Genomic DNA, 15,033 nt, shown 5'->3' with positions numbered 1-15,033 from the left:
CCCAGCCTCATGCAGCTCTCGAGGTGCCCCCATTCCCAGCGAGGAATTATTCTGGAACGCGACAAAATCATTAAAGCCTCTTCCATTTCCCCTTGCTCATTTGTGCTCCTTCAGCCTGGATTAATGGGTCTCCTCTCCCCAGCACAGACTCATTCCTTATTCCTAATAGGCCATAAATCCAAGCCCCAAAATAACCCCAGCTTTTTGCCGGGGCCTCGTGAAATATTCATTCTCTTCCCCCACCGGCCTCTGTGCTGTCCCCTCTTTGGGGATGGAAGGAGGAACGGATCGATGGCATCGACCCATGCGGAGCCACAGCTGCTGCGGGCGGGGGGAAAGCAGCTAATGCAGCAGGAAGGGAGGAAGGAGCCCTCTGTCCCTGTAGATGCTGCTGGGGGGTAAACCCTGTGGCCATCCCCCAGCTGGTGTGGCTGCATCCCTCCTGCTGTCACCCAGCTGTCCTGCATGGGGAAGGAGACAGGAGGGAGGGGATCCGGCATCCAGACTTTGCATCCCATCGTGCTGCTGGGGGAACGCTTCCGTGCCTCAGTTTCCCAATGCACCGAGAGCAGCGTGCTCTGCAGCAGGGCACATTGCTGCAGTTAACCTGTCATAGGGACTCCGATGCAGAAAACACTTCTGGACTGGGGATGCAGCCTCCCTGCCCACCTCCACCCCCTGCAGAAGGGTCCCTTCTGCTCCCCCGCCCTCAGTGAGCGGCGCTGCTGAATTTATGGCTGTCAGCACTGCAGCTGCACACCAGCAATCCGCCCACTCCAGCAGCAAACCCGCAGCCTGCAGGGCTGCCAAAGAGCCGGGAGCAGAGCCAGAGCCAACCCTGTTCCCTACGGCCAGAAGGATCTGAGCAGGGTGTAAATCAGCACTGCTCCGGGCATGGATTTGCTCTCACTGAGCCCTACAGGGAGGGATGCAGAGACACACGCTTGAAAAGGGGATTTATTTATTCACAAAACATGTAAGAAAGCTATTATTAACAAAAGAATTGTACAAACATAGAAACGGGAGGAGGGAGACCCTGGGACCCTCGGCGTGAAGCAAACCCCACCTGGCCAATGCACCCCTCGAGCAGACCTGAAGGGGTGGTTCTCCTGCTCAGGTGGAAACAGCGCTCCGTCACAGAACATTGCAGAACACAGCACCTCACGCTGCAGAGGAGCCATGCATGCACTTCCATGGGCTCTGCAGGGACAAAGAAGCTTTGCTGCAAAGAGCTGCTGGGTGCAGGGTGTGGGTGGTGGGGATATGGGGCTGCAAGGGCCCCATCTTGCCCTGCTTCCCAACTTTCTGTGGCTGCGCTTGCAGGAGAAGCAGGAGCAGAGGAGACAACGTGGGCATGTTGGGAATTAATGGGAACTGCAGGACTGGGCTGCAAGCAGTGGGGATGGAAACCCCGTATTTATTCCTCATTGCTCATACTTGGATTAAGGGGGCTTTGCAAAGCAAATTGTAGGAGGGCAGCAACACACCGCAGAGCAGCTGGAATGTTCTGGTTTGGTTTCAGCCCTGTTTTACGTTTCCCAGGTAAAATCTAAAGTCAATTTCGCAGCAGAAAATCCATTTTTCTCCCCTCGTCTCTTAAATGAAATGGCTGAAACCAACTGGATTTCACACACACACACAAACAAACAAACAAAAAAGGCCACTTCATTTTTCTCTCCAACAGGCGTTCTGGAGGAAAAGCTTCAGCAGGGATTTGGGAGCCAAAGGACGCCTGGCCCCAGTGCCTGGGGCAGCTCTGGGGGAGGGGGAGACACTACTGCTGCCTGGGCCCAGCTGTGTCACTGTGGGCTGCACTGCAGCACAAGCAGTGCTCCCAAGGGCTGTGCCCAGCAGTGCACAGGGTGTGGATTCTCTGGTACCTCGTAGGGTGCTGGGTTCATTAGGTTTCCTCCTGTAGGAGCTTCTCCCTCCCCCTTCTGCCTATTTTATAGGAACTAATGGGAACGCCTCAGCTCGGCGACCTCTACCCTGTTGCCTAATTTGGGTGAAGTCAGCCAGCAGATTCACAGGATGGAGGGGCACGCTTCCAAGCAAGAAGCACACGTAACATCTCATCTGAGCGTGCTTGTCAATGCTCCATCCATCTGATTTAAACCTTGACTGTTCTCCTGACACATTCCGAGTCCCACATCCCTCCTGCCCCACTTCCCACCCCCCCTCTCCGTGTGCCCCCTGTCCCTCCCCCCCATCCTCATACCCAGGATGGTCCCTGCGGGTGGGTGGTCATAGGAGGCTGCAGACCACGCTGGCATCCTCCGAGTGGTCACAGTTGTGGACGTCCCAGCGGATGTGGGAGCAGCGCAGCAGTGAGGGCTCGCTGCCCTTGCACTTGAGGTTGTCGAGGAAGATGTAACCGGTGCCGGGGCCGTAGCGTGCTTCTCCCCACGCTGCCACAGCGTGCCCACAGCCCAGCTGCCTGCACACCACCTTGGCATCCCGCAGGTCCCAGGCATCGTCACACACCGTGCCCCACTGGGACAGGTAGAACATCTCCACGCGGCCCTCGCACCGGTGGCTGCCGTTCACCAGGCGCAAGAACCCTGTGGTGGGACATTGGGATGGGGTGGAGGAGAACGGGCTCACCCCAGCCAGGCTGGGCCAGGGAGTGCCTCGCTTCTCCCAGCTGCATCCAAACCACCTCTGTGCCAGCGCCCATAGGATGCTCACCATCCTCCAGATGGGTCGGGGCTGACGTGGTGGTGGCAGCGGTGGCTTCTTGGAAGTGGTCTCCTGAGTCATCAGCACCTGATGAGGCAGGGCAAGGTGGGAGGAAGATGATTTGGGGACATCCTGTGCTCCCCAGGACCAGCTCAGAGTCCCTGTGCATGTGGCATGGGGCTGGCAGAGAAGAAGAAGCAGCACCCATGTCTTCTTCACCCAGCCACAGCACTGCAGTGCTGCTGTCCTCCCTGAGTCCGAGTCACAGAACATCCCAAGGTGGAAGAGACCCACAGGGTTCACAGAACCATACAACTGCAGAGCCACTGAGGCTGGAAGAGACCTCCAAGATCCCCAAGTCCAACCCCAACCCACCCCACCATGCCACATCTCCATAGAGCACCTCAAGGGATGGTGACCCCACCACCGCCCCGGGCAGCAGCGCCAATTCAGCACCACTCTTTGGAGATGAAATTCTTCCTAATATACAACCTGAGATCACTGAGTCCAGCTCATGGCTCTACACAGGACCCCCCCAGGTCCTATGTGTGTGAGGGAGGTAGCCCAATGGGTATGGGGAAAAGCCACTGTGGGGATGAGAGGAGTCATGGGGAGATGGGGGAGCCCCCTGGGCACGTGAGGGAGCCTGGGAATGAGGAAGGAGCACCTCTAGGTAGGGGGTGCAGGTCCTGGGGAGGTGGCCCAGGTCCCTGAGCTCCAGGCTGTGCCCACTGCCTTTGGGGGGCAGAACCTTTCCCTAACCACTGTGCAAAACGGACCCCATGCCAGAACCTGGGCCAGCAACCCCATCCATCCTCCTGGGACCGCACTCCAGTCCTACATCCCACCCCCGCCCAGCGAGACGGACAGGAGGGGCGATGCTCAGACCACGCACCTCGGCACACCACGCCCGCGTCCTCGTGATGGCCGCAGTTGTGTTGCCCCCAGCCCAGGTGGAAGCAGTCGGCCAGGCGCATCTCGTGCCCGTCGCACCCCACGTTATCCAGCAGCACGGGCCCGCTGCCGTACCCGAAGGAACCCAGGACGGTGGCGGAGACGGCGGGCCCGCAGCCCAGCTGCCGGCACACCACCTGCGCGTCGGGGAAGTCCCAGTCGTCGTCGCACACCGTGCCCCACGTCCCGCCGTGCCGCACCTCCACCCGACCGCGGCAGCTCCCGTTGCCGTTCGCCAACCGCACGCCGCCACCTGCGGGTGGGCGCCCGCACAGCCACTGCGGGAAACGGGAGGGGGGGGAAGGGAAGGGGAGGAGGCGGGGGGAAGGGTGGAAAAAGGGGTGGGGAGCGGCTGGGGGAGTCCCTGGGAGGGTGGGGAGAGGCTCGGGGATGGAGGGGGGAGCGCCGGGTGGAGGCGCTGGGAGGATGGGAGGAGCGCCCTGAGAGCGTGGGGGAAGGATGGGGAGATACGGGGAGGTCCCCGTAGGGATCCCGTCGTAAGGGGAGCCCTTTGGAGGCGTGGGAGGAGCCGCGGAAATGAGGGAGGCAGCCCAATGGGTGTGGGGTAAAGGCACTGCGAGGATGAGGGGAGTCGTGGGGAGATGGGGAGATCCCTCCGGGCATGTGGGGGAGCTCTGGGAATGAGGAAGGATCACCTCTAGGTAGGGGGTGCAGGTCCTGGGGAGATGGGGGAAGGATGGAGAGATGGGGAGAGCCCCTGGGGGGATGGGGGGAGCCCTGAGAGGATGAAAGGAGACTCCTAGGGACGTTCGGGGAGCCATGGGAATGAAGGAGTATCCCTATGAGTGTGTAGTGAAACCTCTGGGATCATGGGAGGAGTCATGGGGAGATGGGGGGAGACCCTGGGAGAAGTGGACACACATGTGGGGTGATCCCAGGGGCTGTGGGGCAGGCCCTCCCCCCGGGGAGATGGAGTCATGTTCCCAGGGCAGTGAGGGAGCTGGGACAGGAGGACCTTGGGCTGGGGGCTGTGCCAGACTGATGGCAGCCACATGCTTACTTTCCAGCTCAGCAGTGATGAGCACAGTGGTGATCACCTCGGTCGCAGGCGAGGGCTGCTCGTGGCCGTCTGTCACTGCTGAGACATGGGGACACATGGGTGCTTGGTGCCTGGCCCCAGCACCCACTGCCCCTGCTCTGAGCCACAGGCAGCACCACGGTGGCCCCATGGCAAAATCCCTTGATGGTGAGGAAGAGGCTCTTGGGACTTGCCATAGGGAAGATCACCCAAGAGAGCCCCAGAGCCTCACCAAGGTGCACCTGGACCCATGTGAGTGGCTGGCCATGGAAAGGGACAGCCCAGAGAGCTGCCAGTCCTCAGAGCCCTCCCTGCTGCGGCACTGGTTGCTGCCAACACCATACCTGTGGCTGTGGCAGTGAGCATTTCTTCATGGTCCAGGGCCGTGGAGGTGGTGAAGGATGTGATGGTGGATGTGTCCAGACCTGCAGGGAGACAGAAGGACAGGGGTAACAGGCAGGGAGAAGCTGCAAAGCACATAACCCTCTAGCTGTGACACCAGGATGCAGAGTGGAGTGGTGTGAGGAAGGAGATGGAGATGGTGGAGGAGAGGGAGATGATGGACATGGAGATGCAGATGATGGACTGTGGGAATAGAAGAAAAACTGTTCAGAGCAGCAGCTGTGGAGCAAGACAAACAGCATGAGAACCAAGGACACCTCTAGAAGAATGAACGTCTCGCGGCTCTGACTGGATAGTGGTTGAAGAGTGTTTGTAGAATGCTCTGTTGACACGTGAAGGTGGGTGGGAAAGTTGTAGGGGTGGATGGGAGAGCCAGAAAAAGAAAATTTGTGAAGGTATGTAAGTGATGTGAGAACTTGTTATAAACAATTTGGGTCCTACACATCTGAGTCCGTGCAGCAGATGCTGCAAAGGACTTCCTCCATTCGTACTGCCCACATCCTGTAGGTGGAGGTTCTCCAGCCCTATGCAAGTGTTACAAGGGCTTTTTTGAAGCTGGATACATCAAATATTCACCAGCTGTGCTTGAGCAGCAGAGGCAGGGTGTGAGCAGCCAGCCTCACCACCAGGCCCAAAGCTGCATTCCCTGAGTCCTGCCCCATCTGATGGGCACTGAGTGCTGCCACCCAGCCCCAGCACAGGATAGCCTGTGTCTGGGAAGGAAAGGAGCATCCTTAGAAAACTAGCCCTTCCTCTCCATCAGCAGCTTTGTTAGCAAATAGCAGAAAAGAAAAGAACCATAACTTCTTGCTCCACTCATTATCCAACATAACAAGGGAGTTCAAGGGAATTATTAACAATATAAATGGTAATCAGTGGGTAATGGCAGGGCTGGGCAATGCAGGGAGGAGGCAATCCCAGTGGCATGCCCAGCCCTGGCTGCACTCCCTCCCTCCTGTCCCGGCCAGGCAGGCTGTTTCTGTGCAAGGACGTCCCATCCTCGTGCCCCATTACCCATGCAGATGACCCCGGCATCCTCGTGGTGGCCGCAGTTGTGGATGCCCCAGCCGAGGCTGTAGCAGGCGGAGAGGATGGGCTCACTGCCCTCACAGTTGACGTTGTCCAGCAGGATGTGCCCCGTGCCGTAGCCGAAATAGGCGTTGCTTTTGTACTCCAGAGCCTGGCCGCAGCCCACCTGCTTGCAGACCACGCTGGCGTCGCTCAGCCCCCAGTCGTCGTCGCACACTGTGCCCCAGCTCCCCTGGTAGAAGATCTCCACGCGGCCCTGGCAGGCATCTGCCCCGCTCACCAGCCGGATGCGGCCGTCACCTGGAGGGTGACAGATGGGGGACAAGTGTCTTGCTGTCCCTTCAAGGTCACCGGCCCACAGAAGTGGGATCTGGATGTGCTTACGGTGGTGAAACTGCCCAAGTTTCTGGAAGAGGATCTGCTTTAGGGCAGCACAATTTATGGGATCCTGCAAGAATATCTGAACCAGGATATGACCATGAAGGTGGAGGTTCTGGGGGTCTTCTCTTGGCCAGCCCAGCAAGGCTGTTTGGTGGAGGGGAAACACTGAGATGGTGGGTGAGATGATGGGCGATGGTGGAGGATGGGTGATGGGAGGTGGGTGATGGGTGATAGGATGTGGGCGCTGCTCTCTGCCCGCCCCTTGGAGAGCTCCCACCCAGGTCAGGCCATGAGCAGCTCACCTTCCCCATTCTGCACCGAGGCTGTAGCAGTCCTGCTGGTCGGTCCTTCGCTTGCTGATGTGGGGGAGAGCTCTAGAAAGGGAATGAGAGATGGCATCAATTTCTGCCTGCAGAAACCCTCCCAGAAGCGAGCTGTAACCAGGGTCCCTGCTGTGACTATATACTTAATACAAACAATACTATTCTGCCAGCCGCATGCTGGCCCTGAGGGAATCAAGCCTTATTACCATTGCAGACCACAGCCACGTCCTCGTAGTGGTAGCAGTTGTGGATGCCCCATCCGTGGCTCCAGCACTCGCTCAGTGCCGCCTCCTGGCCCTTGCAGTCCACGTTGTCCAAGAAGATGGGCCCGCTCCCCTGCCCGAAGGTCATGGGTGCTGGCAGGGCGATGGCATGGCCGCAGCCCAGCTGCCGACACACAACGTTGGCATCTACGATGTCCCAGTCATCGTCACACACTGTGCCCCACGAGCCGTTGTAGAGGATCTCCACGCGGCCCTGGCACCGGCTGGGCCCGTTGGCCAGGCGCAGTTCTGCAAGGACGGCCCAGCGCAGAGCTTCAGTGGGCAGCTGGGAGGGCAGCACCCAGCGTCCAATGGACCCACAGCCTTCGGAGGGCCTGGGGCCATTCTGCACCAAATCTCTGCTCTCTGGACCAAATGGGTGACTCCTGGCTACGGCAAGCTGTTGGCTTTCTGCCCTCGTGTTAGTTAACACCACGTCAGCTTGATGGTGGCCTTGGTGACAGGTGGTGGATGCTGCTCATGGGTTGGAAGCAGTGGACATGGACATCCCACACAGCTTTATGTCACTGTACTGGGTGCAATGTCACCTTGTCATCTGCGTTATCAGGCATAGGAGATAAGCCATCCATGGGACAACACAGGTGAGAAGGTGCGATCATCTCATAGAATGACGGAATCGCTGAGGTTGGAGAAGACCTCTCAGATCCCCACATCCAACCCCAGCCCACCGTGCCTGCTGACCACAGCCCTCAGTGCCACATCTCCATGGTTCTGGAGCACCTCTATGGCTGGGGGCTACCCCACCTCCCTGGGCAGCTGTGCCACTGCAGCAATGCTATTTCTGAGAAGAAATATTTCCTAATATCCAACCAGAGCCTCCCCTGGTGCAACACAAGACCATCGCCTCTCATCCTATTGCTGTTACCTGGGAGCAGAGACTGCCCCCTCCCTAACCCCCCCCCCCGGCTATGACCATGTCCCAGTGAATATGGCCATAGTTGAAGTGGTGGCATAGAAATGCTTTCCCAAGCTGCTGGCAGCGTGGTGTAAGCAGCCTCAAGGGGATCGTTCAGGGGACGTGGTGAGTGACATGCAGCTAGCAGGGAGCAGCGAGGTTGCACTCGCCTGATCATAAGCAGAATAAGGATAATAAAGAATCTGTATTTCCTTTCTGTAAAAGAGGTTCAGCTTTCTGTTGCTGCTCTTTGTTCAGAACCAACACGCTGCCTCTCTGAGGCATTTTTCAACAGCAAAACCTGGAGAAGAGAGACTCGGAGAGAAGAACCTCACCTGGGAACGGCGGCGGGGCGGGCTCGGAGGTTCCTGAAACAGAGAAGGCAGGGCTGGGTCCCACAGGATGCAAGGAAGGAGGTGGCAGGGACAGGGGAGCTGCAGCTCCCCCAAATCCTTGGATGGAATGTGATGGAGAGGTGCCAAGAGTGGCCATTAGCAGCTGAATGAAACCAAGCTGCTCTCCTGGCACGCGCCGAGGAGTTGCTAGCTTCCAGACAGAAGCAGCCTTTCATTCCTGCCTTTCCTCTCCTCCCTGCCATTGTTTGGCTGCCAGCAGCTTGCTTTATGAGCGCGGTGAGTGACAGCAGCAAGCCCCGGAAAAATGGTCCTGCCTGCCACGAGAGCCTGCTGGTGGTTCCCGATGGGAAACGCTGCTCTGGGCACCACTCAATGCAGTCTAAGTCTTTTTTTTTCTTTTTCCTTCTCTTTTTTTTTTTTTTTCCCCCCCCCCCCCCCCCCACACACACACTGCAGTCAGCATTTTGCAAGCCACATATTCCTATGTATCAATGCAGCTGATGGCATGCAGCCACCCATAGGGGGAAAATGAGCAATCCTGAAGTGGGGAGGGCTGTAGGGGGCTGCTGCAGGGCACCACACAGATCTGCCTCCTGCATTCACATTTGCCACACTGCAGTGGTGCAGGCACCTGGGTAACACCTGCTTCTGCAGCACTCTCAGCCAGAAAAAAACATACGATGCAGCCCCAAAAACATGGGGGGGGGGGGGGGCCTTAGGATGCTTGGCAGCAGTGGGAGCTGGGGTGTGAGATGGGGCAATGAAGCTGCTGTGTCCCTGCAGCCATCTCAGAATCCAACAGGGAAGACCAAAGGCTGCTAGCCTTTCTGGAACAGTGATTTATTCTGGCTTGTATGGATTTTTAGCACTTTTAAACCATTTTAACAAGCAGCAGATAAGAAGGACATTGTTAAATATTCAATATCCATCACCCGTTAGTCAGAATCAAAGCTCTGAAGTATTTATTTCAGAGCATCCTCCAGCAAAGTCAAGAGAGACCTGAAAGATATGCACAGTGTGTCCACACTAATGAGGAAAGCCATCCTGGAGAACAGAGCTCCTGGCTCCCTCTGATCCAGCTCACAAAGCCCAGAGAACAAAGGGAACCGCCTTGAGGTAAACACAGCCCCTTTCAAGTCACATCTCTGAATAAAACCACCAAAATAGGACAAATCGCCCTCTGATAGGACTTAGCCGTGTCTGTTCATGAAGAGAAACAGCAGAGCTCACCAGTGGGGCCGAGGAGGAGAAGGAGGAGGAGCAGGGAGGAAGGCAGTGCCCCACATGACATACAGGGACCAGCGCTCATCGCTGCTCTGGGGTCCTCTTGCTGTCCCTGCAACATGCAGACACCAGCATCAGCCTTTGGGCAGCGATCACGTCAAAATACGGCTCCAGTTGGGATCAGCTGAGAACAAGAGGTGTTTTTTGCGTAGTGAGATGGGGGTCACTTTGGACCTTTAGGACTGGGCTTCTGCTGAGGCACAGGGCAGCAGGAGAGATCTTGCCCAGCATGAAAGCCCAAAGGTTGCGTCATGGTGCCACCACCCACCCTTCTGGAGATGCCTCCAAAGCTGTGAGAAGCATGCTGTCCTCATCCAGGTGGAGTTCATCCCTCAGGAGGAGCTGGGAATGGGCTCCCCACCCACACAGGCACTTCCCAAATCACCAAGCAAACCTAGATCTCCAGCAAGCCACACCATGCAGCTGTCTTTTGGGATGTGATGGTGATTCCCATTGTGCAGAAAGTCACAGCCCACATTCTGGGAGGCTCCCATCACCCTAGCTGAGCTGCCAGCACCATGGCTCCTCCTGTGATGCTGTTGCCAGGCTGTCACTGTGCTGTCACCCATGGCCAGCCCTCTCCATCACAGAACTTCTCTACAAAGGATGAGTCCCAGCTCCCACCCCACTCCTGCACTAACATGACCATGGTACCTCCCACCCCCGCGGGAACACCTATGGGACCCCAAGACCTGCACTGCTCCCAGTCCTTGGGAAAAAAGAGGCATTCGTGTGGGAACACAGGTCTGGTACCACAGCATCACATCATTCGTCCGTGGGAGGAGATGCAAACTCCATGGGGACGAGATGGAAAGCAAGCATGGAGAAAACGAGGAAAAGATTAAAGATAATAAGATGCAATTTCCCCATGATTTGCTGCTCTCTTCACCAGCTGCTGCTGGAATGGTGAACATCTGGCTCTGCTGGATTCTTACTGACAGCACAGGGTGGTGACAGCACTGCTTCCATCACCCGGGCATGGCATGGGAGAGCTCAGCCCACCCTTGGGCTGCAGGACTCAGCCCCTTCCCATGGAGCCGCCATGCAGGATGCAGCCCCTGCACATCCCTGTTCTTGCCATGGGGCTGCTGCCGGCCCGGTGCTCAGAGGAGATCCTCCAGCAGACAATCAGCTCAGTTACGGGGCTCGGAAATCAATCTAGTCCCTAACATTGCATTTCTCAATACTCCATTCATGCTTATTCTGCTCCGAATAATGTCGCCTTTTGTCCCGCCAGCCCTCCCCAATCTCTGGCAGAGAGTGGCTGACAGACGGCCGGCACACTGCCGTGGGCCTGCAGCCCCTTAGCATGCTGCCTGCACCAGCCCTGGTGTGGGGGAGCATCCCTCCTGCATCCATGCTACATCCATCCCATATGCATCCCACATCCATCCCACATCCACCCTGTATCCATCCCATACCCACTCTGCATCCACCTTGCATCCATCCCACATCAGTCCCGCATCCATCCTGCATCCATCTCATCTCTGCTCTGCATTCACCCTGCATCCATCCCATAACCATCTCACATCCATCCCATATCCTTTCTGCATCCATCCCACATGTATTCCACACCCATCCCATATCCATTCCACACACATCCTGCATCTACCCTGCATCCATCTCACATTTGTCCTTCATCCATCCTGCATCCACCCCACATTTATCCCACATCCATCCCCTATCCATCCCACATGCACTCTGTATCCATCCTGCCTCCCGCTCCCGTCCCAGCACTCCATAAAGCATTAATCACTGAGATGCTGAGCATAGTCCCTGCTATACCTATAAAGGTGAACCCCTACTTTTCCTCCCACAGAAAGTCCCAGCTCTGTTTTCACCCCAAAGAAGGCAGATCTCAGCAAATAAGCTGTGAAAGCTCCTTCCTTCAATCTGGACATGAGAGAGATTTGGTGCAGCCTGGACTGACCCTGTTGCAAAAGCAGTGTTTTCCATCAATCCACGTACCTGTCTGCTGTTTTCTTTCCAGTATAAAGATGATGTATTTAAACCCAGAAATAAATATTCTCCTTTGTAGTCAAGAAAACTGCTGGCTGGTTAGTTAAAAAAAGAAATGAAAATTAGTCGATGCAATAAATACTACAGTGGGGATAAAGGAGGAAAAAAAAGCTAACAAGGAGGAGAAGAGGCTTCCATTCATCTGCCGAGCAGCTTCTGGCTTCATCCTGTGTCACCCTGCAGGCTCAGGGCTGCGGGGCAGGACGGCTGCCCGGCCCCATCGCGGGGTGCCTGGGCACAGGGATGGCTGAGAGGGAGGAGGAGAAGGAGAGGAAGAGGAGAGCAAGGAGAGCAAGGGGCCACTCAGCGGGGCATGGCGGTGGGACTGGCTCAGGTTTCAGGGCAGCTGGCACTGGGAGCACTGTGACTCCCCAGGGCTGGCTGAGGGCATTCCGGCTTTGCTTTCCTCCTCCTGCACTGCCAGGATCTGTCCCACTGACACGGGCAGGACATCACCCTAAACCCACAGTGCTCTCCGCGTGCTGCTGGGTATCCCCAGCACGTCCATGCTGCACGCAGTGCACAGGGCATCAGCGGTACCTGCGCTCTGCTTTTCTGAGCATAGCATCAAGGAGTTGCTCTCTAGGGTGTCCAAAAGCATGAGATGGGGATTATTGGTGTTCACCCACCTCCCCTTCATAGGAAACCCTTCTGCTTCACTCTATGTGTTACACTCTCTGGGCTTGCAATGAAGTGTGTTTAACCACAAGCCTGGCAATAAAAGTGAAAGAAAATTTGAAAGCAATTGGGTAGGAGGAACATATAAAATGTGGTGGTTTCCTGCTCTTGCAAAGCTTCAGCAGCGTGTGCACTGGGGTGTGCTGTTGGCTCTGATAAGCTGATCCCAGGGGCAGTGAGGTTCCTATCCTGCCCCTCCTGAAGAGGTGCCCATGCCCACAAGTGCTGGGATTTGGGGTTTTCCTTGGCACAAAGCTGGCTTCAAAACAGCTGTCACTGACGGCACCATCACCCATCTGCAGGCACTGCCTTCTGTGGGTTCGGTAATTAGCAATTAGGCACTGACTTTGTATTTTGCAGGAGCAGCAGAGTTCTAATGAGTCTGCTCACAAACATCAGTTTCAAAGGTGTCTTTTAAGTCTTTTTTTGCCCAAACTTTGCAAAACTCCCAGCCGCCCTGGCTCCCTGCCATGGCTGGAAGCAAGCACTGCACAGCCTCTGAACCACACAAAGCAAAGCAAAGCAAAACACACGGCCATCAGTCGTAAGCTCTGGGATGCTCTCCTAGTTACGACGAAGACATTTTCTGAGAGCCAAAGGAGGGGATACTGCAGCCCTCAGGAGGCTGTGTGCTGGCACAGGGCTGCGGTGAGGTGGCTGCCAGGGGAGGAACCCAGCCCTGGACAAACGCCCTTTGTTTGTCCTGTAATCCGCTTCCTGACTGATGTGCTGCAGGTCCCACCTGCGCCAGGTGGGAAGGAGAAGCCCAAGGACGGCCTGCAGACAGCATGGGTGGGACTGTGCAGGTGGTCCAGCAAGGCAGGACCCTGAGTAGTGAGCAGCACACGGGGAGCTGCAAGCTGGAGGAAGGATGGCTGGCACTTGGCTGAGTGCGCAAGCAGGGCTGGCTGTGTGCAGGTGCTCCTGGGGAGGGAAACCCGCGCCCACGGGAGGTGCAAGCAGCAGGACACTGCTACATGGGAGAGGTGGCTTCCCCACCGTGTGACACACTGATAGATGCACAGACACCGTACGCACACCCTCACAATATCACACACAGCTGCACACACTCGCAGCCCCAAGATCACACATGCTATAGACCTTATCACACCGCTATAGGCAGGGACTCGTGCCACCACATCAGGCTGCTCAAAGCCCCAGCCAGACAGGACAGGAATGCCTTGAACAGCAGCTGGGCCAAAGGAACAGCATGGAGCTCATCAGAGGAGGCTCAGGCAGGATATGAGGGAAGCCCCAAACCCGGTCCATGCAAAATGCAGCAGGAGGCTGCAGCTTGTGACATCCAAAAGGACAAAAGTGACATCCCCCATGCTTGGAGTCAACTCAGCCTCCTGCCAATGTCACCGTTCCTTCTCTAAATATCCCACAAAGGGGTGGTTTCAACCGCAGCGGAGGTGAACGTCAGTGCAAGACACTGTTTTGAAGACGACTCCATTCCTGCAATCACAGCACGACGCACGCAACAGAGCCCTTCATCTGCACCTTGTTCTGCAGGAAATTTACTCCATTCAACCCAGTTAAATGTTTATTTCGATGAACAGGCAGCTAGCGAGATGAAATGGCGGTCGTCGTCGGCCCGCCGTGAGGGTCCTGTGCACGGGGCCGTGGGTTCGGCAGCGCCCTGGGATGCCCGGCGTGCTATAGTGGAGATGGCAGCTGTGGTTGTCCCAGCGGCTGCGGTTCCGTCCCGGCAGCCCTCGGTGCTCCGTGGGAGCGGCGGGGCAGCGCTGGTGTCTGCTGTGTGGGGACGGGGACGGGACGGGACGGGACGGGGCGGGGGAACAGCACGGAGCTGCGCCAGGGGAGGCTCGGCTCGGCTCGGCTCGGCTCGGCTCGGCTCGGCTCGGCTCGGCTCGGCTCGGCTGTCGGGGAACGGCTCAGCAGCGGCGGGCGCCGGGCACGGAGCAGCTCCCCAGGGCGGTGGGCACAGCCGGGAGCTGAGGGAGCCCCGTGGGACTCTGTGCCACGTGGCCTAAGGCTGGGTGCTGCTGTGCGGAGCCGGGAGCCGGGCTGGGTGATGCCTGTGGGTCCTTGCAAGTTGGATAGCCTGTCCTCAGCCAGCTGCTCTGCCAGCTGTGCCGCGAAGCAGGGATGCTGCTACCAGCAATGGCAGCACCGCGCGCGCAGCAGAGCGTTCGGGCTGCGTTTGGTCCAGGGGGACCAGGGGGAAACTTGTCTATTGAAGGTGCTGAAGTTCAGAGGCAACTTCTGTGGCGTTTGTCCTTTCGGTAAGGATGTGCAGCACTGCTGTTGCCTTCGTTGTTGCGCTGGGGCTGAGAATAGGGAGCTGTAAGTATGCTAAGTGGTTCCACTCCGTCCAAGTCAGTGAAGTTTTAAATAAGATGTTTATTTTGATGGAGAAAACAATTCAAAGGAATAGGTGTTTGACATACAGAGTCACAGGATGGCTTGGGTTGGAAGGGGTGGTAAGGCTCAAGTTCCAACCCCCCGGCCACAGGCAGGGTCACCATCGTCCAGGTGAGGTCCAGTCCAGGTTGCCCAGGGCTCCCTTCAAGCTGGTCTTGAACGCTTTCAGGGATGGGCCGTTCACGGCTTCTCTGGGCAGCAGTCACAATCAGATGAGCAGTCACAGTAAGGAGTTAGGAGTTTCGATGCCAAGAGAAATGACTTGGACTATCGAAACCCTTGGTCTCAGCTCCCTGCAGTGGCATCTTCCACGGTGCTGACA

The 15,033-nt window shown here is 57.1% G+C and overlaps 1 protein-coding gene across 1 annotated transcript; it reads right to left on the bottom strand.

The window, feature by feature from the left end:
* Nucleotides 1-1,112: 1,112 nt before the first annotated feature.
* On the bottom strand, nucleotides 1,113-7,660 carry SSC4D (scavenger receptor cysteine rich family member with 4 domains). Its single transcript, XM_042879943.1, has 9 exons — nucleotides 7,619-7,660; nucleotides 7,014-7,356; nucleotides 6,787-6,858; nucleotides 6,089-6,403; nucleotides 5,873-5,877; nucleotides 3,575-4,016; nucleotides 2,689-2,766; nucleotides 2,219-2,561; nucleotides 1,113-1,200 (listed from the first exon to the last, which is right to left on the bottom strand). The coding sequence occupies exons 1-8, from the start codon at nucleotides 7,658-7,660 to the stop codon at nucleotides 2,245-2,247; spliced, it is 1,614 nt and encodes a 537-aa protein (XP_042735877.1). The 3' UTR covers nucleotides 1,113-1,200; nucleotides 2,219-2,244.
* Nucleotides 7,661-15,033: the final 7,373 nt, after the last annotated feature.

Source organism: Lagopus leucura, unplaced genomic scaffold (genome assembly GCF_019238085.1).
Source record: "Lagopus leucura isolate 7727_CA_CO unplaced genomic scaffold, USGS_WTPT01 Super-Scaffold_100024, whole genome shotgun sequence".
In the NCBI taxonomy this organism is placed as follows: domain Eukaryota; kingdom Metazoa; phylum Chordata; class Aves; order Galliformes; family Phasianidae; genus Lagopus; species Lagopus leucura.
This window is presented reverse-complemented; position numbering and strand designations above follow the sequence as displayed.

Excerpts from the sequence above, each read along its gene's own strand:
- SSC4D (XM_042879943.1), bottom strand. The coding sequence starts at position 7,660 with ATGGATGGCTTATCTCCTATGCCTGATAACGCAGATGACAAG. Across the intron at positions 7,357-7,618 it reads CTGATAACGCAGATGACAAG|CTGCCCACTGAAGCTCTGCG; the intron begins GTGACATTGCAC and ends CTGCCCTCCCAG. Across the intron at positions 2,767-3,574 it reads CGCGGGCGTGGTGTGCCGAG|GTGCTGATGACTCAGGAGAC; the intron begins GTGCGTGGTCTG and ends CTGCCTCATCAG.